At 41.6% G+C, this 23,226-nt stretch overlaps 1 protein-coding gene across 5 annotated transcripts in view; it reads right to left on the reverse strand.

The window, feature by feature from the left end:
* Positions 1 to 38: 38 nt before the first annotated feature.
* Positions 39 to 23,226, reverse strand: part of Chd1l (chromodomain helicase DNA binding protein 1 like) — a 52,204-nt gene continuing 29,016 nt past the window's right edge. For 4 of the 5 annotated variants that reach the window (XM_078027703.1, XM_078027704.1, XM_078027701.1 and 1 more), the window contains 11 exons: positions 21,817 to 21,931; positions 20,871 to 21,024; positions 17,381 to 17,546; positions 10,953 to 11,101; positions 10,039 to 10,202; positions 8,902 to 9,107; positions 7,747 to 7,845; positions 4,933 to 5,003; positions 2,637 to 2,751; positions 1,898 to 2,006; positions 39 to 1,038 (listed from right to left, as the gene is read on the reverse strand). In XM_078027703.1, the coding sequence (XP_077883829.1) occupies positions 960 to 1,038; positions 1,898 to 2,006; positions 2,637 to 2,751; positions 4,933 to 5,003; positions 7,747 to 7,845; positions 8,902 to 9,107; positions 10,039 to 10,202; positions 10,953 to 11,101; positions 17,381 to 17,546; positions 20,871 to 21,024; positions 21,817 to 21,931 (1,427 nt within the window). In that variant the 3' untranslated portion in view covers positions 39 to 959. Of the gene's footprint in view, positions 1,039 to 1,897; positions 2,007 to 2,367; positions 2,549 to 2,589; positions 2,752 to 4,932; positions 5,004 to 7,746; positions 7,846 to 8,901; positions 9,108 to 10,038; positions 10,203 to 10,952; positions 11,102 to 17,380; positions 17,547 to 20,870; positions 21,025 to 21,816; positions 21,932 to 23,226 lie in introns of those variants that run through there. The other variant, XM_078027702.1, reaches the window with a different exon arrangement.

Consider the following 23,226-nt stretch of genomic DNA (forward strand, 5'->3'; position numbering starts at 1 on the left):
CTATGCCTGCTTTGTGCCATTTTCACAATTCTCTCATGTGTTGAAGCTGAAATGGATTTAATGGGTAGGGGAAAGGAGATTCACTGTTTTTTCTGAAGTTGCATTTGACAGGCCTCTCGGCCAAAGTGATTTTTTTCAGACTGAGATACTAAGCAGTGCAAAAAGAAGGGCAGGAGAAGCTTCACTTGTCTGGATCAAGACTCTCTTCTCAGCTCTATTCCTGAGGCATGAATTACCTGAAGGTGCTTCCTTCTCCCAGACACCCTGTTCTATTTCCTTTGTATCTCCTTAATCCAGACTGTCTTTCCTTCTGTAAAGAAAACATCTGGTGAAGGAGGAAGAAACCTAGATATAGAGGAAAAGAATAAAATGGCAAAGAGACCAGAATATTTATCATTATGCAAATAGTTATACAAACTGAGATCAAATAACCTTCCCAAATAAGTTGTGCATCCTCTATTACAGGTACCATATCAGAGTAACACATCTAGGAGAACAAAGTTAGAATTAGAAAAACACTATCCCAAAGCTCCCCAAATCCCCTCCCCCTTTTTTTGGTATTGAGATTGAATCGAGGGATGCTTAACCACATCCTCAGTCCTTTTTGAGATAGTGTTTTGCTAGTTGCTGAGGCTGGCCTTGAACTTGCAATCCTCCTACATTAGCCTTCTGAGTCACTGGAATTATAGGTGTGCATTATGATGCCTGGCCCAATTCTTTTCTAAGATACCCATGATAGTCAGTCTGGACCAATATCTTTTTTTTTAAATATTTATTTTTTAGTTATAGTTGGATATAATATCTTTAATTTATTTATTTATTTTTACGTGGTGCTGAGGATGGAACCCAGGGCCTTGACCGTGCTAGGCGAGCCTCTACCACTGAGCCACCACTCCAGCCCCTGGGCCAATATCTTGATAGCTGGCTGCTAACTACTGGATCTGGTGCAGGGCCTACTGTTAAGGCACCTGCTGTGCTGAGGAGGCAAGTGGGGACTGTGAATGAAGAACAGCAGTCTTGCTTCTAGGGAAGTAATATCTGATAAGGGTGGTCAAGGAAGATGTATTTCATCACTTTACATTCAACTTTGTCAAAACTACTAGTTTAATAATTAGTGAAATAACCATTCTAAAAGTAATATGTCCTAATTTCTTTTCTCTATATCATAAGTACTTCCAATATTGTTGGCACTAATTACTGCTTTAATCTATTGTAGTAAAACTCTTATGCTACTGCTTAAATTGTGCAAGCACATAAAACTTTCTCTATTTAAAGTTTTTGTAAGGAGTTGTGACTGAATGATTCAGTAAGAATCTAAGTACAAAGATGGATTTTCTGTATAATTATAGCCATTGGGGGGTCAACTTGGCAGCTTCTGATTTTGAATAGAGTAAAATAGTTCAAAGAATGCTAAGGGAGATCTTGAGAAATAAATATTAGTTTAGTTATTGACTTAATAGAATTAATTTCATATAGCCTCTTCAGATTATATCAAAAAGTTTCCAAAATAAAATAGTTCATTTATTTGTTAACTATTTAGAGAACAGAATAACTTCTTAGAATCAGGCCTTGGTCCACAGACCTGAAATATTTCTAGAAAAGTAGTAAGAAAAAATTTAGTATGTAATTAAAAGGCAATTGCTCAATTGATTCTTCCCTTCATATATTTTTAAATCTATCTCTTGGCATCCAAAAGTGTTCATGTCTATCTCATGGGTGTGCGCTCTGGATATAGACATAAGTCAGAAACTGCTTCTGAGTGTCTGTCCCACTGAGGAGGGCAGAATGAAGAACATGGCAGGAGAGGACTTGGCTGTGGATTAAACAGCAATACCAGAAACAGCATATTTCCCTCCCGAGTCGGGGAACATATTCTCAACATATTACAAAAGGATACATGTAAGTCGGGATGCCTCTGGCAGCCAGATGTTTCCGAATAAGTCGCTCAGTGCCATACCAGTTAAAACCCCTGGTGGCATGACCAATGCGTGGAAGATGAACACTTGCTATTAAAAAAAAAAAAGATCATATGTCTTCACTCATCACGATATACAGAGAAGAAAATAACCATCAACTGTCCACCCAAAATACACAAATACAGTGTGAAAAACATGCTGGCGAGGAGATTATAATAGGGAAAAATTAGAAAAATCAAGTTGTTCTGCTGAACATAAAGATCCACAGGCTCTTGAAAAGAAGCAGGCACAATGGAAGTAGAATATGATTAATGGGGAAATCAAAGATTCCCCAATAATCCATGAAATTCAACAAACACCAAGACACATTGGGTTTAGAGACAAAATTAAATTTCTTTGGCAGAGAGTCATGGCATACTGTGACTCTCTAAGGGGAAGTCTAATAAACGGCTTTTCCCAATTGTGTATGACCAAATTTCTTCATCTCTAATCTTCTGCTTCCCCAATGTAAAATCATGATAAAAACGAGATAACAAATACAAAACCAACCTGGAAAGGAAAACGAGTCACACACAGACAAGATGAAGTGGTCATCACTCTGTGCTCTACCTTTGCCATGCAAACCGAGTGTGGTCTGGACACTCCTCATCTCCCCCTCAAAACGACACCACATGTCTGGAAAAAGAAGGTCCTCTCCTGATCTCAGAGGGAAGAGCTTACCTTTCTTTTTCTTTGCTGCTAAAAATATCTTCTTGAGGCCCTCTTCTAGGGCTGCCATCTTAATGCCAGACAGGACATTGGAGCGATCGCGGTGCTGAGCCACTACCAAGGCTAACTAGAAAGAACCACCATTAGATGGATGACATGAGACAGTTCCATTGTCAACTCAGTGACCTGCCCATGGAGGGGACATAGCCTTTTATGGACCACCTAGGCTTTGGCTCCACACCACCCGGCCCCTTTTTTGGTTACAGAGATTGAACCCAGGGGTGCTTAACCACTAAGCCACATCCCCAGTCTTTTTTTTATTTTTCATTTTGAGACAGGGTCTTGTTAAGTTGCTTAGGGCCTCACTAAATTGCTGAGGCTGGCTTTGAACTTGTGATCCTCCTGCCTCGGCCTCCTGAGCTGCTGGGATTACAGGCGTGCGTCACTGCATGGGGTGGCTCCATCTCTTTTGTATGCTCTGCTTGCACAGCAATGTGTGATTATGTACCCATCATAACTTGTTTTTGTGGTAACGGGAATTTCTTCCTCTTTGCATGATATGTTAAAAACTAGAATCTAAAACTTGTACTTTCTCAACGTTCTCATAGGTAAAGAAAAATTCTAAGACTCTTAGGAGTAGATAGGATTTTAGAGGTTCTCACGATCCAGTCCTCTGACACTAGAGTTAGGCTGCCTGCTTGCCCTGGGAACTATTTCTGTCTAGAAAATCTCTATGAAAACAGATGCCAAAGATCCCCCACGTCCTCCTAATGGGGGGAAACTGGAGAGTTCAGGGAGCTTCTGGAGCCAATGTGAGTCACGACAGTCACGCCCCAGACACAACGTTCCACACTGTGAACAGTTTCCTGAGTAACTATATTCTGAAATTCTTATGCATGGACATTATGTTATCCACCCTCTGCCTTTTTTTCTTATTTTAGAAATTCCTGAATGAACCAATAAACTGGAAACCACTTTGTTGCTAGTCACACACACCACCAATATGAAGAGAATGAACCTCTTTCAGCCTGGTTTCTAAATTTCTAAAGTGTAAGTTTTGGTTCAAAATTTGGATGTGGACTCAGGTCTTGGAGAAAACTGTCGGTGTGGTAAGTAAATTCACCACAGGTATTCCAAACAACAGACAAGCAAGCAAGAGATACTTAAGGTGCAAAAGGAGGATTCTGATGTAAGCAGAGAGTGTTGTACTGGTTCCTTTCCTCTGCCTGTGGCTGGCCAGGAAACACAATCTTTTACAGAAACTTTCATGTAATAAATGATGAAACCCCCAGAGTTTTGAGACATATTTTCTTACTATTCAGTAAATGTTCACTGGGCATTTCCTAGGAGCCAATACTATGTGGGATACTAAGGATAAAAAAGTCCCTGCACACAAAGGGGCCTGGAGTCTGGCCAGGGGATGATAAGGAAGCAGAGGACAGTGCTCAGGGACTGTGATGCTCAGAAGGCTGGGGGATGGCGAAGTGGAGCATGGGGGCCAACCTGCTTGTTATGGGATGGACCCTGCTCCCCCAAATTCATGTTTTGAATCTGGGGTACTCCCAGTACCCCAGAATGTAACTACACTTGGACAAATGCCTTAAAAAGATTTATACTGGCAGTAGAATGAATTGCAGATAACTTTCCTATGTTCATACATGAACACATAACCATGTAACTCCACACCATGGACAACCACAAGAATGGGCAGTTACAGGGCTGGGGATGTGGCTCAAGTGGTAGCGTGCTCGTCTGGCATGCGTATGGCCCAGGTTCGATCCTCAGCACCACATACAAACAAAGATGTTGTGTCCACCGAAAACTAAAAAATAAGTATTAAAATTCTCTCTCTTTCTCTCCCTCTTAAAAAAAAAAAAAAAGAGTGGGCATTTACACTCCATGTATGTATGACATGTCAAAATACATTCTGTCATGTAAAATACAAACAATTAAAGAATGGATATTATTTTGTTAAAATGAGGTTGTTAGGGTGGGCCCTAATCGAAACTGGCTTGTGTCCTCTGAAGAACACAGTGAGAAGGTGGTCATCTCCAAGTCAAGGAGAGAAGCCTCAGGAGAAACCCACCCACCGACACTCTGATCCTGGACTGGTGGCATCCAGAACTCTGAGAACATACGTGTCTAGGTTTAAGCTGAGTACCAGTCTGAGGCACTGTTATGGCGGCCGTAGCAAACCACTCGCATACCAGAGACCTTGGCCAGCAGGGGCAGGAAAGGCTTTAAGAGAAATTATTGGGAGCCAAATGTTAGTTCTGATTAAGAGATGTGTTTTTGTTTTTAAACTTACCAGATCTTGCCCTGTGTTTCTTGACTCTTTATCATCAATAGGAAATAAAAGGACACCTCCCAAACTCAAGTCTGAGATTAAAAAAAGAAAAAAGAACAAGAGAAAGAACACTCAGCCTCACGTGGACCACTGAAGGAGAATTACTCCGAGCCCTACTGTGCCTGCTCGTCCAAATCCAGTTAGGTCTAGGACCATACCTCTGCCAGTCTTTCGCAGCCTTTTCTCACTCCCCTGTTCTCCTGACCTCAGTCACCGCCTTAGCCAGTTCTCATCTGCTTCCCTCCTGAATCTTTCATGTTCTGCTAACTCAGTATTCCCCAAACGTCACCAGCCGAGTGCCCCACAGGCCACGGAGAGGGGAAGCGAGTGCTAGGGGCATCCCTGGGTGGGGAGGTGGGGAGGACTTCTAGGAGCCTGAAATGCCTTTGGAAGTCTTAGAGTTTGTCTCACATCATTCAAATTCTGCATTCCACTACGTCTAGTCCTCTTGCATGTTTTCCTACCCCATTCAAATCAAATCAAACTGACATTCTAGGCAGATGTGCTCATTTAATTCTGGGCTCTACATAACCCAGTTTAAACTTTTTGTTTAAACTAAAAAGGTAGATATCTTGCACACCCCAATCTTTTAATTCAAAATACTGGCTCTGCTACATCATTTTCTTTTTAATTTTTTTTTCTAGGTGACAATGGACCTTTATTTATTTATATGCAGTGCTGAGAATCGAACCCAGAGCCTCACATATGCCAGGCAAGTGCTCCACCACTGAGCCCCAGCCCCAGCCCTGCTATGCCATTCTTCTGATCAGCCGTGATCCCCTGGATATGGTCCTACTTAGAACGGATCCCCTGGACAAGCCATGGATGGTCTTCTATGATGTGGCCAACCCTCCCTTTACAACTGAACTCTGCTGTTCCTCGGCCTAAGCCTGGCCCATGCGTGTGGACTGTGCAATGACTTGGGAACAGTAAATATTATAGGGATACCAAAAAGAAGGTGACTGTTAGGCATCTCTTGCCATTCTACCCACCTATTCAAATTCAACCCATCCTCCCAGACCCCAGATAACTCTTACCATTCCAGGAAGCCTTGGTCCAGTTCTACCTACTCTGATCTAGGCTATTTAAATCCTTCTTCATGGGGCTGGAGCTGTAGCTCAGTGATAGAGCTTGCCTAGCATGCATGAGGCACTGGGTTCAATCCACAGCACCATATAAAAATAAAAAAATAAAGGCATTCTATCCATCTACAACTACAAAAAAAAAAAAGATTAAAAAAATATGAATCCTTCTTCAGAAAAGAGTGTACGCCTTCCAACTCCATTTTCTTACTGACCACTTTCACCTTAAATCTATACAACCAGGTGACAGTCCTCACATTCCTCAAAGTGCTCCAAGGTCATGTGACTGATCATGGCTTGAATCCAGTGGCCTTTTCCCAATTCTTTTTTTTTTTTTTTAATTGGTTGTTCAAAACATTACAAAGCTCTTGACATATCATATTTCATACCTTAGATTCAAGTGGGTTATGAACTCCCATTTTTACCCTGTATACTAATTCAGAGTCTGACACTGTAAACCACTTTGCCTTCTTAATATTCTCTCTTCCCCTTACAAAGACTGAGCAGCATCCCTAATCCAGAAATCCCAAATCCTCCCAAATCCCAAATTTTTAACAGTGATATGATGCTACAAGTGGAAAATTCCACATTAGACCTCATGTGATGCACAGTGCACTAAAAATAATGTATGAAACTACCTTCAGGCTATGTCCATTAGATTTATGTGAAATATAAGTGAATTTTGTTTAGACCTGTTCCCATTCCCAAGGTATCTCATTAAGGTATACAAAATATCCAGTTTAAAAAAAAATCTGAAATACTTCAGTTTAAATAAGCAAAACCTTTACTTCAAAATACTATATTCTCAAGGTTCTCTTATTTTTCTGAAAATTCTTACTGTCTCCTCTTAGCTCCAAAAGTTTTCCATGTACTGTTCTCTGCCCTCTCATTTCTCCAACACGATTCCTAACAGGGACCTCAGTCTGCACCTCTGGCTCTGACCGCTCCTGGGTTCTCTGTACCTTTTTGCTTTTGTTTTGAATCCTGCCAAGTCAAGATCTAGATCTGGGTTGGCTGTTTCAACACACACACCAAACCCTTCTTTCAGCAATGTGTTTTACACCCTTACGTTCCTCTCTACTTTAGAGAACTGGGCAAAAGAATGAGAAAAAACCAGTCTCTAAGATATCAGGAGATATTCTTTGTTGGACAAGGTCCCGTGACTGCTCAACGGCAGAAGATGACCTCAGGATCATCTCACTCTTCCTGACATGTTGCAACCTTGACACGTGAAGGAGGTGGCCTTTTCCCTTCTGTGTGACAAAGGACAATACCTCTTAGTCTTCTAAGTTCTCCTAGTCCCAAGCAGCCTTATTTCTGTCTCCAGCGAGTGTTGTACCCAGGCACAAACCTGACCCACCACCCACCAGTTTCAATAGTGTGTCGCATTTCTCTCCTATAGCTGTCTGACATTTTTATGGGATATTCCCTTATGAAGATGGCATGAGTTGGATGAAATAATCTTCATTCTAATACTTGAAGATGCAGCAATTGACATTTTCCAAAATACCTACACATTCATCATCTTCACTGTAGTCCCACGGGGTAGGTGTGACAAAATGATGAGAAAACAGGCAGAGAGATGACAGAACTCCGACCCCAATCGGCTCTCCCAAGTCTTCTCGAGGGCTAGCTAAAGCCAATACTGTCCTGAGTGTCTTTTCCTGTCTTAGTCCATCGTTCTGTTTCTTACCTTTCATTTTTCCTGCCAGCTCATATATTTTTCTTGGCTCAGCTGATCGTGCTTCCAGAGCCGTGAATAAGCCACCTCTGCCCCAGCGGCCAGAGTCATCTGACGGAAGAAAGAAAATTTTCATCTGTAAGAGGCAAAGTCAAGCCCACAATTTAGAAAAACAAACTCACACAAGATAGGCTTGTAGAAGAATGATTTTTTCAAAGGGAAGGATCGATATATCTGATCTCCTAAAAGAATCATAGTTGGATTCCCAAATACGTTCAGGTTTTCTGAAAGATACGCCTGGTCATCATAACAGAAAGGCAGCTCAAAAATGAGTGTTATGAAGAAGCAGGAATCTCTGGTGGGTCTATAACTCTGGAGGGTGGAGAGTGGATGGAACACAGCAGTGACAAGCACTGTTAATACCACAGCATACAACTGCCGTTTTACAAGCAAGGAAGAGAAAAAGTGAAATGACTCATTCAAGCTCACTATTATGTAGCTGGTTGGCACCTGGTATTTATACCCATTCATACCACAACTACTCATTTACCTGTATCACATGTCAGACATCATTCCAGGTACTGGGGTAATACAGTGAACACACATGCACACACACAGTCCTCTTCCATTAAGTTTATGTTCTAATGCAATGAGACAGTCAAAGACGTACGTTAATATGTCAGAAGGGGATAAAGGTAAGTAGTGTAGAAAGAGGACAGAGTAACAGAGGCAACATACAGACTGTTTTCCAAGCAGACATTTGAACAATGCTTGATGGGATTATTTGGGAAAACAGGGTTCCTGGCAGAGGATATAGAACATGCAAAGGTTCTCAGGGGAACACACAGGGAGTTTCTCAGAGAATACAGTTTTCTTCTAAAATGCAGCCTTGTTTCACCTTCTTAAAAAACTTGTGCAGAGGATGAGACAGATATTGTCCCATTAACATAGATTAGGAGGCTGACACTCAGGGAGAGTGGGTAACTCAACCAGGTAAACCAAAGAGCCAAGAGTCAAATCCACGTCCGCTGAGTCTACAAGCCATGCTTTCTTGGCCACGTGACACTGCACTGGCACCAGCCCTTAGCCATGACTGTGCCTCATCCTCTCCCTTTCTTGGCACCGTGAAGATGAGGCACCCTCCCTGTCCCACACCACTTCTCGTACCTACACAATGCACAATGAAGGCGTCCTCGGCCTGGGCCTGGGGGTGTGTGACGTCACCGCTAACATACTTGATGGACGCTGGCTCTGGGTCTTCGCAGCCCAGCTCGGCAGCACCCCTGTCTTCCTCATCCTCGAGGTCTTCAGGCTCACTCTCCTCAGAGGGCAGGCAGAAGGACCGGTAGTTGTTGGACTTCCACCAAGCCATCCTTCAACAGGCCAGAGAGAAGAGAAAAGTAACCTCTCCTTTGAGCACAGCTTGCACTGCTATTCCCAAACATTAACTGCCAAGTACAATGCAATTACAAACTTACCGACTGAAGTTTTCTGCTCAGTTATAAATAAACAAGTTTTAGTGATTAGCCCAACTATCTCTTGATTACACTTCAATAATGAGTAGCCACCAAATGTCCCTGTTTTTAAGAACATGACTAAAAGGGACTGTTCAAATAAATAATTCCTTGTCAATATAGTAAAATCTCTAAAATTTCTTGTTTCTCTGCTTTAGGTACTCAAGACTTCTCGCTAAAGTAGACTCAACGTTAAAGCTGAATCTTTGAAGAAGTGTTCTGTGGAGTCAGGTGTGGTGGTGCACACCTGTGATCCCAGCTACTCTGGAAGCTGAGGCAAGAGGATCACAAGTTAGAGGCCAGCTGGACAACTTAGTGAGAGCTGGCTCAAAATAAAAAATAAAAAGAACTGGGGAAGAAGATCGTGGTACAGTGTCCCAGGTTCAATCCCTAATCAAAAAAAAAAAAGTATTCTGTTACCAACAGGAACTACCAGGCTGATACTTTTTTGATTTTTAAGTGATGTTCAATTGTGGAATCCTTTGCCAACTGTGACCCTCAGCTTGGTTAGTAACACAGACATACCTTTTTTCCATCAAATATATATTAAGGGCTTGGGGATGTGGCTCAAGCAGTAGCACGCTTGCCTGGCACGCACGAGGCACTGGGCTTGATCCTCAGCTCCACATAAAAATAAAGATGATGTGTCCACCGAAAACTAAATATTAAAAAATTCTCTCTCTCTCTTAAAAATATTAAATTTCCCATATGAATACCCTTCCCTTCTCCACAGTCTAGTGGAGGAGACGAGACCTACGTCACTGGAGACCACAGTACTTTATGGACATACTTTTTCTTATGTGCAGCCTCTTCCTTTGCCCTCTTCTTTTCCTCTATTAATCTCTTTCTCTTGGCTGCTGCTTCTTGTCTTCTTTTCTGTCTTTCCTCCAGTTCTTCTGGGCTCAGAATCTGCTTCCTTTTGGTGGAACCCTCCACCAGGCCTGGGATAAGAACCTGTAGGAAAGACAAGACCACAGCCAAGAAGATCAGAGACTTCCTATTCCTCTCAAGTCTCCTTCATCCTAAAGTACACTCTACAGAGGTAACTCGCGTAGGACTTCACAGAGCACAGCATCCCTGTGTGGTGGGCACTGGCCGCCAGGTAATCCAATTTAACATTCATATTCTGCATCACACTGGCACGGCGCGCAGAGCACTAGCATGGCTGGTAGTCATTTTGATTCATCTCATTAATAATAAGGTGCTTACTTTTTTCTTTGATTGAAAGCATACACCGTAGGATGGCATTTAAAGTTTAAATAATTTTAACACGAATCTTTCTACAAATGTACAATTCCTTTTAATACAGTATTTTAGCATGATTATTTTTATCTTAATGATAGCTAACATTTAGAAAATACATTTTAAGCACAAAATACTGTGAACATGACATGTATCGTTTATGATTGCCATCATCTCTTAATGAAACAGGGTCATGATTATCAACAGCAGGATATGGTATTTTGATGTAACATGGTGATCCCTTTAGGGTGGCTTAGAAGAGGGACAGGCCTACTTTTACCTGCATTAAATAGTACAATATACTCAGCTTGTTAATGTTTTTTATACTAGATTTTTACATAGCTTTTTATATAGGGTTCAGTTCATTTGTTATATTTTAACAGACACTTATTTCTTAACAAATCATCTTAAGATATAATTTTTGGAAGACTTTATGATTTCACACAAATTAACAGCTCTTACACTGCCTTTGTTTCGGAGTAACCGGCCTTCTTGACTTGTTTTCTCCAAAAGGGTTTTCTGAAGATTCACCAGTTGTTCAAATGATTTTCTGTCTTCCTTACTGGGCTCTTTAGAATAATCTTTACCTTCGAATAAGTACATATGGCTTTCTAAGAACATAAAACACAAAGTGAGAAATGTTAAGACATTGAAAAACAGGTCAATGCTATTCAAAGCAGTAACTAGGTGAGTAAGAGAACAGCCCTTACTCTAAAGGGCAAAGGCCAGCTTGTGGTGAAGGCCTTCCATTTCCTGTTGCACTGACACTGATAAGTTTGGGTTCTATACATGTTCACTTTTCAAAGGACAGAGCATTGGCTTAAAACCCTTTTGGATCCATCCAAGATGATATGGGAATCTCTGCTGGATCCCTCTACCTTGCTGAGTCGAGTCTCAAATCACTCATTCATTCCACAACTATTCCCAGTGTAAATCTCACTGACTTTTAAGAACCGCTAATAAAATCTCTACTTTTTAATCCCAAACATACTTTTAATACTCTTTTTACCCTTTTTCTATAATATTAAAAGGAACAAGTGGCAATTCTATGAGAAAATGAAAAAAAAAATCACAAAAAATAATCCCTTGGATTTATAATATTCTTTACAGATCTCACAAAGCATCTTCATGTTTTTTACATCATTCGTGTTATAGCTAACCCCACTTATGAAAGGGGAAACTGAGACTCACACAGGGATTAAATGGTTCCAACTCTTTCTGCTACAAAATGAACATGGCAGGTTTTTCTAATTCTAAGATCAATATGTTCTTTTCAGTAGATTAGTATGTATGGAAAAGTAGAAAAAAAGCTTGCAAATAATCATGGCAAAAACAACAAGAACAATAGTATAATCTTTTTTTTTTTCTTTAATTTTTGCAGTGCTGGGGATCAAACCCAGGGACTCACAAATGCTAGGCAAGAGCTCTAACACTGAGCGGCACCCCCCAGCCGATAGAACACTTTATGCTATCAGAGCAGTTTCACATCTAGCATTACATTTGATTTTTGCAGCTGTGTAAGAGAGTAAAGCAGACATTAATAGACCATTTTACAGATGAAGACACTAAGGCCCAATGAGGCTAGGTGGTCTGCAAGATCATGAATCAAGTGATAACCGGCCAAGACCAGCGAACACAGATAGGCAGGGTAATAATTCAAAAGTGAAATGCATGTAATAGCACGTTACCAAACAATGTATTTTCACAGCATTATGAAATCAGCTATAAGTATGTTTTCCCCAGAGAGTATGAAAGCAAAACATTTTCATTCTCAAGAGATCAACTGCTTCACACTTGTACCCAAATCTAACCAGCCATAATTCTAATTGGCATTTGCTAATTACATCAGCAGGGGGCTCTCAAAGAGGCACTCTATCAACAAGTGGAAAAACATAAAAGAGCTGAGAAGTTTCAATTATGATCAACATATGTAGTATCATACTGCATGAAATCCTCAGCTTACCATATAACTGTGCCTTTTAAAACACTTGGCATTAAAGATAAAGCAACCTTACTTTATACTTAATTGTGAATGGGCTGCTCTAACTACTCCTCTTTCAGATTCATTTGTTATTTTTAAGCATGCTTTATGTCTTCACTCTGTTTCGAAGAGGCAGCTGGAGCCCACAGGTCTAGACCCTCATCTGGGTCCTGCCAGAGAAACCATCTACCACAAAGAGAATCAAGACAGTCATCGAAGACAACATTCCAAATTTTAATCCAAGTAGAGAATCCAACAGTTAAAACTGTCTGCAAAAATGTAATTTTTTTGTAGGTAGACTGAGATATATAATTATCTTTCTGAAAACACTGCAATTTTATTTTGTTCTAGTAAATAAAGTCAATCTAGATGAGTACAGAAAAGGGTGGAAACTTGGTACTAAGGTAATCAAATACAACTTAAAAATATGACCACACACATCTATTTTTTTCTCTCACCCGAAACAGCTAAAGGACAATACACAGATTTCTAAAAGGTTATATGAGGCAATGGTGGATGAAACAGTGCACGAATTCGTTGGAAGATAAAAAGTGGATAAGAAGAGAACAACAGATTCAGAAGAGCTGTGGAACCAAAACACTGGTATCTAGCTGGGGCTGACTGCAGGAACAGAAACCCTTTCAGTCCTCCAAAAACTCAGACGCACAAGCACAGGCACCACAGTATGGAGGAACTGAGAGGATCCGCACACCAAACACCAGGAGCACCACGAGCCCTCAGCTCCCTGTCTTTCCAATTTAAACCACCAATTTCACTGTAATGGTATAGGACTCGTCTTGGGATACAATGAGTTGTCCAGTGAAATCTTCAAATCTGACTCCCCCAGTGCAAAAGCTGGCTTGCCAACCAGTGCTGTTGGCATGAGGCCCAAAGGCCACCCACCTGTTCACAACAGAGCTGCCTGTCAGCTTTGGGGAATTTCACCAGCACGATGATCAGAGGACACCAGATGTTTCAGATAAACTGCTAACAAGAACGAGAGACTCCAAAACAAAACTTTTAAAAAGAGGAGGAAGAAGGAAAAGCAAATGGAGGAAAAAGAGATAATACAGTGGGCAGGGTAACACTTTCTGAAAAGATATAATAAATATCCTACCTGAGATATATTTTAAAAAGCTATAATAAATGTCCTCGGGGAGGATATTATATCCTTGAAATGGGAATAGGATACGATTAAAACAACAAGCTGAGAACAAGAAAGAGTTCTTGAAGAATATAAATGTGATACTATCATAACAAATTTTAAAGATAAAACACAAGGAAAGTCCAAGAACTGTGTTCTGTAAAATAATGCCAGTTGCCTAGATTTTGAATTCTCCACATATTCCATAAAAACCACACCAGTCAACAAGGATAATCAAACCACCCCTAATCTAAGCCTACCACAAAATTAGGAGTCGGGAACTACTATAAACTTCCACTTGAAGGTAAACAGAATGAACATCCCACACCAGCTGAGCTCTGAAGCCCTCACTGGTCTGGGGAGGCAGACGGAGACTGCACAGGAGCAGGACAGTGGGGCTCCAGCAGTGCCAGACAGATGAAGCTCATCCTCCAGAATGAGGTCACCCAGGAAGGGAGAGCAATGAGGACGTCTGAGATTGGCAGTTCAGAGCAGTGGCTGCTTGGGAATTCAAAGGAAGGGCTGGAAGGAGACGCAGTCAGACATGTGGGGACGCTCTGCTCTCGGGTGGAAAGGGGTAATGCAGACAGCCTTCGACAGTCTATGGCAGGGAGAAAGAGAGAAGCCATGGGAGAAAATTCAGAAGGACAAAACCAAAAGCCTCGCCCAGCCCTTTCCCTACAAGTAAAGGAAGCACCCTACTGAAGCCACTGTGCTTCTCTGTATTGATGAGAGAAAGAACTCTTTTTCTTGGGCGGGGTGGGGTGGGGTGGGGTGGGGTGGGGAGGGAGGTACTGGGGATTGAACTCAGGGGCATGAACCACTGAGCCACATCCCCAGCTCTATTTTGTATTTAATAGAGACAGGTTCTCACTGAGTGCCTCGCTTTTGCTGAGGCTGGCTTTGAACTCATGATCCTCAGCTTCTGGAGTCACCGGGATTACAGGTGTGCACCACTGTGCCAGGTTAGAAGGAACTCTTGAATTAAGAAGCTCAGTAAGGGTGAAAGATCTATATAATGAAAATTACAGAACCTTAAAGAAAGAAATCAAAAAAGACCTTAGAAGATAGAAAGATCTACCTTGCTCTAGGATAGGCAGAATTAATATTATCAAAATGACCATACTTCCAAAAGCGCTATACAGATTTAATGCAATTCCAATCAAAATCTCAATGTCATTCCTCATAGAAATAGAAAAACAATCATGAAATTCATCTGGAAAAATAAGAGACCCAGAATAGCTAAAGCAATCCTTAGCAGGAAGAGTGAAGCAGGTGGCATCACTATACCAGACCTTAAACTATACTACAGAGCAACAGTAACAAAAACAGCATGGTATTGGCACCAAAACAGACTGTTAGACCAATGGTACAGAACAGAGGATACAGAGATTAACCCACAAAACTACAATTATCTTATATTAGACAAAGGTACCAAAAACATGCACTGGAGAAAAGATAGCATCTTCAACAAATGGTGCTGGGAGAACTGGAAATCCATATGCAACAAAATGAAATTAAACCCCTCTCTCACCATGCACAAAACTCAACTCAAAATGGATCAAGGACCTGGGAATAAAACCAGAGACTCTGCATTTAATAGAAGAAAAAGTAGACCCTAATCTCCATCATGTGGGATTAGGCTCCAACTTCCTTAATAAGACTCTTTTGGTGCCAGAATGAAAATCAAGAATCAATAAATGGGATGGACTCAAACTAAAAAGTTTCTTCTCAGCAAAAGAAACAAATCTGTGAGGTGAATAGAGAGCCTACATCTTGGGAGCAAATCTTTACCCCTCACACATCAGATTTAGCACTAATCTCTAGGGTATATAAAGAACTCAAAAAGCTAAACACAAAAAAACCCCCAAATAACCCAATCAATAAATGGGCCAAGGACCTGAACAGACACTTCTCAGAAGATGATATACAATCAGTCAACAAATACATGAAAAAAAAACAAAACAAACAACAAAAAAAAAACAAATACATGAAAAAATGTTCATCATCTCTAGCAGTTAGAGAAATGCAAATCAAAACCACTCTAAGATTTCATCTCACTCGTCAGAATGGCAGCTATTATGGATACAAACCACAATAAGTGTTGGCGAGGATGTGGGAGAAAAGGCACACCCATACACTGCTGATAGGACTGCAAATTGGTGCAGCCAATATGGAAAGCAGTATGGAGATTACTTGGAAAATTGGGAATGGAACCACCATCTGACCCAGCTGTCCCTCTCCTCAATCTATACCCAAAGGACTTAAAAACAGCCTACTACAGGACACAGCTGCATCAATGTTTACAGCAGCACAATTCACAATAGCTAAACTGTGGGACCAACCTAGATGCCCTTCAATAGATGAATGGATTAAAAACTGTGGTGTGTGTGTGTGTGTGTGTGTGTGTGTGTGTGTGTGTACACACACACACATACAATGGAATATTATTCAGCAATAAAAGAAAATAAAATCATGGCATTTACAGGTAAATGGATGGAGTTAGAAAAGATAATGCTAAGTTAGCCAATCCCAAAAAACCAAATGCTGAATGTTTTCTTTGATATAAGGAGGCTGATTCATAGTGGGATAGAGAGTGGGAGATGGGAGGAACAACAAGCTCTAGATAGGGCACAGGGGTTGGAGGGGAAGGGAGGAGGCATGAAGTTATTAATGATGGTGGAATGTGATAATTATTATCCGAAGTACAGATATGAATACAGGAACTGGGTGTGAATATACTGTGTATACAATCAGAGATATGAAAAATTGTGCTCTATATGTATAATATGAATTATAATGCATTCTGCTGTCATATATGAATAACAGATTTTAAAACAGGTCAGTAAAACCCTCTCACACCAGCCCATATTGACTCCCTGTTGCTGATACAGGAGAACAGTCATTTTAAAAATAATCATGAGAAAAAGAAAAAACAAAACAAAACCCCTTTCAAGTCTGAAATTCAAATATTTCAGAACAGAAAATGGACAAAAAGATAAATATTGGGGCTAGGGCTGTAGTTCAGTGGCAGAGTGCTTGCTCAGCATGTGTGAGGCACTGGGCTCGATCCTTAGCCACCACATTAAAAAAATAAGGGCATGCAGTCTATCTACAACTAAATATATATATGTATAGACCAAATTTGGGAAAAAAGAAAAAGGAAGACAAAATGATCTCCTGCACCTCATGGGTCTTTTTTTTTTTTGATATGTATTTTTTTAGTTGAAGTTGGACACAATGCCTTTATTTTTACTTCTGTTTTTATGTGGTGCTGAGGATTGAACCCAGGCCCTTGCACGTGCGAGGTGAGTGCTCTACCGCTGAGCCACCACCCAGCCCCCCATCTCATGGGTCTTAAACGACCTAAAGCGCATGACATAGTCAGCTGCAATTTAAAAAACATTCTACTATTGAGAAGAGGAATCACTGTGCAAAGCACCATCATAAAGATAGGAGGTTTACCAAATAAACTCCAGAGAAGATGTCTGCGTCAAGGGAGAAAAGGTTCAAATTTAATCCTCGAGACTGACAGGACCATAAACATTAATATCATCACTTGGATTCAAAGTCCAGCTTCAAGGGAACACGGATTACTCTGGCAGTTCTTGGACCAGGAAGCCTTAAGAATGTCATCAGATGACTACAGGGCTGGGTAGGAAAGAGAGGTCCCGGAGCAGGACACAGGACTTCCCGTGGGGACGCATCTCACTCACACCCTAGCTTGAGGTGACGCAGTCACTGGCTCACTCAACCCCAACTCACTTCCTTCCTCCTGCTCTCTGCTCCCTCCTCCAGCTTCAGGCAGGGCGTCAGAGGCCCACTGGCCGTTTTCCGTCTCTCCCAGGATGGACTCCAGGTCTACCTCCTCCAGGGTGCTCCCCTCAGAGGACAGCAGTTTATCCAAGCCAAATTTCAGGATGTCACTCAACTTGAATGGAGAAAAGGAGAGATCCAGTGAGTTCTCATGAAAACACAGATGAGGATGTGTGACTTGCTGAGTGTCTAAATGACACCAGGTAATTCTTTCCCTGATGGACTTTCTTCTCTTCCATCACAAATGACACCTGCCAGGCTGTTTTGGAGTTGGATGAGGGATAAGCAGAGAGGTGATAAATGATGATCAGAGATGTTGACTTTGACAATTATTTACAATACCAAAAAATTTTTTGGCCTCCAATTTTTTTGAGGAGTGGGGGCAGATAAAATGATTCCAGCATCTTCTATAGCACTTCTCACCAGCATTTTTTACAGGCACTTCCAGCAGTCCCGAGAGAAGACAGAGACCCTGTTGGCTACCTTCTTACCTCTCCCACTGCCAAACTCTTATAAAGAGAAGGTGCCATGAATACCTCATCTCACCATGAGCTGCCACCTGTCCTTGCCAAGCCGCTTTGCTACTACAGTGCTTTATGGGACCCACTTTGGCAAAACCATAACCACCCTGATCACCAGACCCAAAAGCCCTTTCTCAATTTCAATCTCCCTGGGTAGTCCCGCGGCACGCCCCATCCTGTCCTCTTGCTCCCCCTAGGGGATATACTCAGCCTACTTCCTACGGCTACAGGAACCAGAATCTTAGATAGTGTTACCTGGCTTTCATTTGCTACTTGCAACTCTCCACCTCCCTAAGTACTATCTCTTAGGAATTCTGAACCAATTGGGATCCACATCATGGGACTTCATTTTCATTTTGCCCTTTTAGATTTGGTTAGTTACCTCTAGATTGCCTATTCTGTAACTTGGAAACTTTAGCTTGAAAATACCAGAGATGAAAACTATGACAAAAACTAAGCAAAACCATACTTGTTATATTTATATTTAACCTTGGTGTATATATATATATATATCACCAAGCCAAATGGCTTTGGCATTTAATACCCCAAACAGAAGAAAGCCAAGTATTTATGATGAGGCTCAGTCCATACTGGGACCCTTCCCTCTTCCACTCCTTGGACTATGTCTCCTGGCTTCCCTTGCTACTGCTCACTCACAACGTGTCTTTAAGGAACTACCCATTTTTTAAATGAAAACCACTTTATTACAGTAACTAAGAGCATGCAGTTGGAAGTTAAAGAGTGCTCGGATTAGAGTCATGAATCTGATGTTTGGAAAATTTCTTAAGATGGAGGTAAAGACAACGTCTATCTCATTTTTTTTGATATTCTTCTTCTGAAACAACTGAAAAAAGTGCACGTCACACAATGCTTAGCACACAGTAAGCATTCAAGAAGTGTTCACCGCATCTTTATCTGTTCTCTGTTTCTGTTGTGTTCTCCTTCTAAGACAAGGAACCTGCTTTCCTTTTTCAGAACTTCACTGCTCTATATTGCTTAGATTTATCAAACCAGAATCACATCTTTTACTATTAGGTTCTTTTAATAACTTAAAAAAATATCCTGCTGTATTTTGAGACAAGGCATGAGTTATCACCCTTGTTCCTGGCAACCATTAATAACTCACAGTCTGGTGGGGAGGAAAGAATCAAGACAGAACCAGAGTGTGATTTCTTGCCATGGCTTGGGCAGGAAGTCCCACCGAGGTCCTCTCCACCAGCCAATAGTTTGTACTGGCCCCAGGATCTGGTCCCATGGCAGAGTTTGTGCCTGTGCATTTCACAATGATGTGCTAGCAGCCAATGTCACAGGGAAACCCCTGTTGAATGCCTGGAGCTCCCTCCACTGGGGAAGCATCTCCTCTAACTCCTGACACCTGTGCCTTCACAACAGCCCATGATGAGCTCCTCTCCCAAGGTCCTGTGAAGAAGCGTATTTAGACACCTACAGTGTACACGTACCTCTCTCTCAAGCTTTCACCTTCCACTTGAAATTGCCTCTTCAATAGTGTGAAAATAAAATGCTCAGCCTGCCCAGCCACCATGACAGATGAGCATGCCGAAGACTCAAAACACAAAAGGCCAAAGACTCCACAGTTACTCTCTAAGATAAACACAAGTCAAGCAAACAAACAAAACCTAGGGTTCTTCTTTCAGGTTCTAGTACCCCCAAATCTGTGACCCTTTCCTGCAGGTCAGTGAGTCCCTGTCTGCAATGCTGATGTGTAAAGAATCAGATGGGAGATAACTGCCATTTTTAAACTCATGCTTGGGCTAGTTGTAAATTTGATGATTCTGCTTGTAATACTGTGTAATTTTTTCCCTTTCATATACCTCTTGAATTTTTTGTTTGATAAGCTGATCCTTTTAAAGCCTGGTTTTTCTTGCAAACTTTTCTAATTCCTTTCTTTTCTGAGTCTCCCTCTAACAATAATGTATATTGATTTTTACTACAAACTCTGTTGACTAAAGCCTACATTATCTTCATCTTTCTAATTTCTATCCCTATCTTCCTACTTTCTACTCTCATCTTTCAGGCTTAAAGGCTTAAAGCCATCTTGGAACTTGCTCTCTCTCACTGCCTGCCTCAAAAGAATAGCCAACTCCTGTCATTTCTCTGCAGTTTCCTACAGCAGACCTTCCCACAGCTACTACCTTTTCTCAGACATTTATTACTCTCTTCATGGCTGAAACATGCTAGATACTAGGGGTTGATCTCTCTGCATCTAATCCCTCAGAAGGACTTGGGGTATATTATAATACAGGTTCAATTTTATCTCAAAGGCTGCTGCTAAGGAATAACTCTAAACCTCCTACCGAAAGAGAGCTCTCTAGGGTATTCTAAGCCAGCATTTGACTCCCATCTAATTTTTCCTTCTTCAACAGATTAACTCTAGTGCTTTCATCCCTATATCCTGTGGCGTAATTCTGAATTCCTGATCTTGTTCACTCATCTCTGAGTATGGAATGAGTACTGTAAGTCACTACTCAAAGCGTCTGGGATTAAGGAGGAGCTATGGAACTAACCATCACTGATTAAAAAAAAGAACTTAAACAAATTCTCTGAGGTAACTCGTGGCACACTCATCTTTAGAAGCCATGAAGAGATTAGATCCATGATGTTCAGTAACATGCTCAAAGTCATACATCCAATAAGGGATAAGATGTGAATTTCAATCCAAGTTAGATGGTTCAAAGCTCATTCTCTTTATTCTATTTTCTCCGCCTTTAAATGCCACCCTCATTTTTAGCTTGTATGGCACCTTGTAGGTAGTTAGGTACTGAGAGGGTAAGAATTAGGCCAATGAAAAAATGTGTAATCTGCAACCACGGGTGGTCAATGCTGGTCCTTTTTATTTGCGTTCTCATCCACAGAGAGTACTGGTTATAAATCCTGAGACTCTAAAAAGAACATTTTACCTGGAGGTCAGGATCAGCCAAAGGTTTCTGGGCTCCCAGAGTAAACTGGCCTCTTTCTATGATCGTGTTGGTGAGCTGCAGTTTGGAGGCGGCTTTCCTATAAACTACTTCTTCCACAGTGTCTCGGCCAATCAGCCGGATCACTTTCACAGCCCTGTACGGGAGTCAAATGAGAGCAGTGTTAGGAGTCTGCAAAGATGGGGAAAAAGCATGCCAGGAAAATACACCCAAAAGGAAGCAGAGCCAGATGCCACACTCAGGGAACCATGAAAAGGACACTGCTCATTGGGACCTGAGCATTTGTTAGAGAAATCTGGCCTCAACTTCTTCCTGAACTTTTCCCCAGAAGAGGAAGAGGAAGGAAGACGAAGTGACCACTATGGGGCCTTCATCTGGAGCCAGGATAACCCCTGGCAGGCAGTTACCTCAAGTCAAAGGGCAGCTGAACACAACTTTGTTTCCTCTTTGTGGTACTGGGAACCCCACCCAGGGAGCTTTACCATGAAGTTATAACCCTAGCCTTAAAAAAAAAAAAAAAAAGTTTTGAGACAGGGTTTAGGTAAGTTGCAAGGTTGGCTTTAAACTTGATCTTCCTGCTTGAGTCTCCCATGCTGATAATGATTACAGGCATGTGCACCCACTGGCTTTAACTTCATTTTTAAACTGAATTAGGATCTAACGTGAGAAACATGAACTAAATAAATTCCAAGTTTCTTCTAATCATTTTGGAATTTAACTGTTCTTTTCAACAAAGTGAGTCTGAACTGATCATGTTACCACTGATCCCCCAACATGACTCTACAAGCCAGCAGCACAACGGGGTTCAAACCCAGTGGACTCTAACTCCATCGTGGCACTGTTGTCAGGACTACACGGTCCACCTTCCTCCCCAATCCACAGCTGCAAGCCAACAGAGCAGAAAGGTGCCAATGTCTAACTCACTCACTTGTTCTGGCCAATTCGGTGAGCTCTGGCAGCTGCCTGCAAGTCATTTTGAGGATTAAAATCACTGTCAAAAAAAATAACAGTATCTGCTGCTGTTAAGTTCATGCCAACTCCACCTGAAAACCATACAAAAAAGGAGCATGATCACCAACACAAATAAGGAACTAGAAAACACACAAGGCAGGACTGGGTCCTACTGAAAACCTGAACTGACTGGTTTCATCCTTCAAACCGACATTTCTGCCCCAGGCTTCAGGTTTGACCACCCTACAGAGGTCAAGAGTGCTACCTCACCTTTCATTGCATGAACTGGGGAAATTTAATTATCAAACATATCAGAATGAGAGCTAAGCAGAAGAAAAGGATGCTTAAGTTAATTGTGTGAAGACATGTAATATTTGTTTAAAAACCTTGATTGGATTTTGCTTCAAACAGTCTATGAATAAGGACACAAGTTCTTTCAGAAAACAGCTCCAAAAATAAGAGGTCTGGGGGCTGCAGTTGTAGCTCAGTGATAGAACACAAGTGATAGAACACGTGAGGCACTGGGTTCCTTCCTCATGACCACATAAAAATAAATAAAATAAAGGTATCATCTGTTATGGTTTAGATGTGGTGTCCTCCAAAAGCTCACATGTGAGACCATGCAAAAAGGTTTGGACGAGAAATGACTGGGATATGGCTTTAACCTAATCAGTGAATGAATCGCTAATGGGATTAACTGAGTGGTAACTGGGGCAAGTGGGTGTGGCTGGAGGAAGGGGTTCAGCAAGCACATGGCTAAGGGGTATATGTTTTGTATCTGGACAGTGGAGTCTCTCTCTCTCTGCTTTCTGATCATGATGTGAGCTGCTTCCCTCAGTCACACTCTCCTGCCAGGATGCTGCCTCTCCTGGAGCTCCAAGGAATGGAGTCCGCCTTCTGTGGACTAAGACCTCTGAAACCATGAGCCCTCCAATAAACATTCCTCCTCCACAGCTGGTTCTGGTCACAGAGGTGAAAGAGCTGACTGAAACAGTGCCCATCTACAATTAAAAATGTATCTTAAAACCACGAGAGGTCTGCAGTGGGCAGTAAGAAACACACATGACCACAGTGCAGCTTCAACAAGGTAGGAAGACCTGACACTAGCTATGATTAGAGCAGATGATACCTGCCTCTGAGTGGAGAAAACCCGAGAGTGTCTTCCTGTACTGGTTTCCACACTGATCAAAGAAGATGTCGTAAAATCTCGTAAAATCAGTTCAAGACAAGAACACTCAATGCAACAACTCTCTGGTCTTTCTCCAATGGTGCAGGAAAAGGCCAAAAGAGCACTTTGGGTTCAGGAATTTAGAGTACTAAGAAGCAAACCACAGGCTTCTCTTTGATAAATGTGGAAACTGTACAGAACACACTCTAGCCAGGGTCG

The sequence above is a fragment of the Ictidomys tridecemlineatus genome, chromosome 11 (genome assembly GCF_052094955.1).
Source record: "Ictidomys tridecemlineatus isolate mIctTri1 chromosome 11, mIctTri1.hap1, whole genome shotgun sequence".
Classification (NCBI taxonomy): Eukaryota; Metazoa; Chordata; class Mammalia; order Rodentia; family Sciuridae; genus Ictidomys; species Ictidomys tridecemlineatus.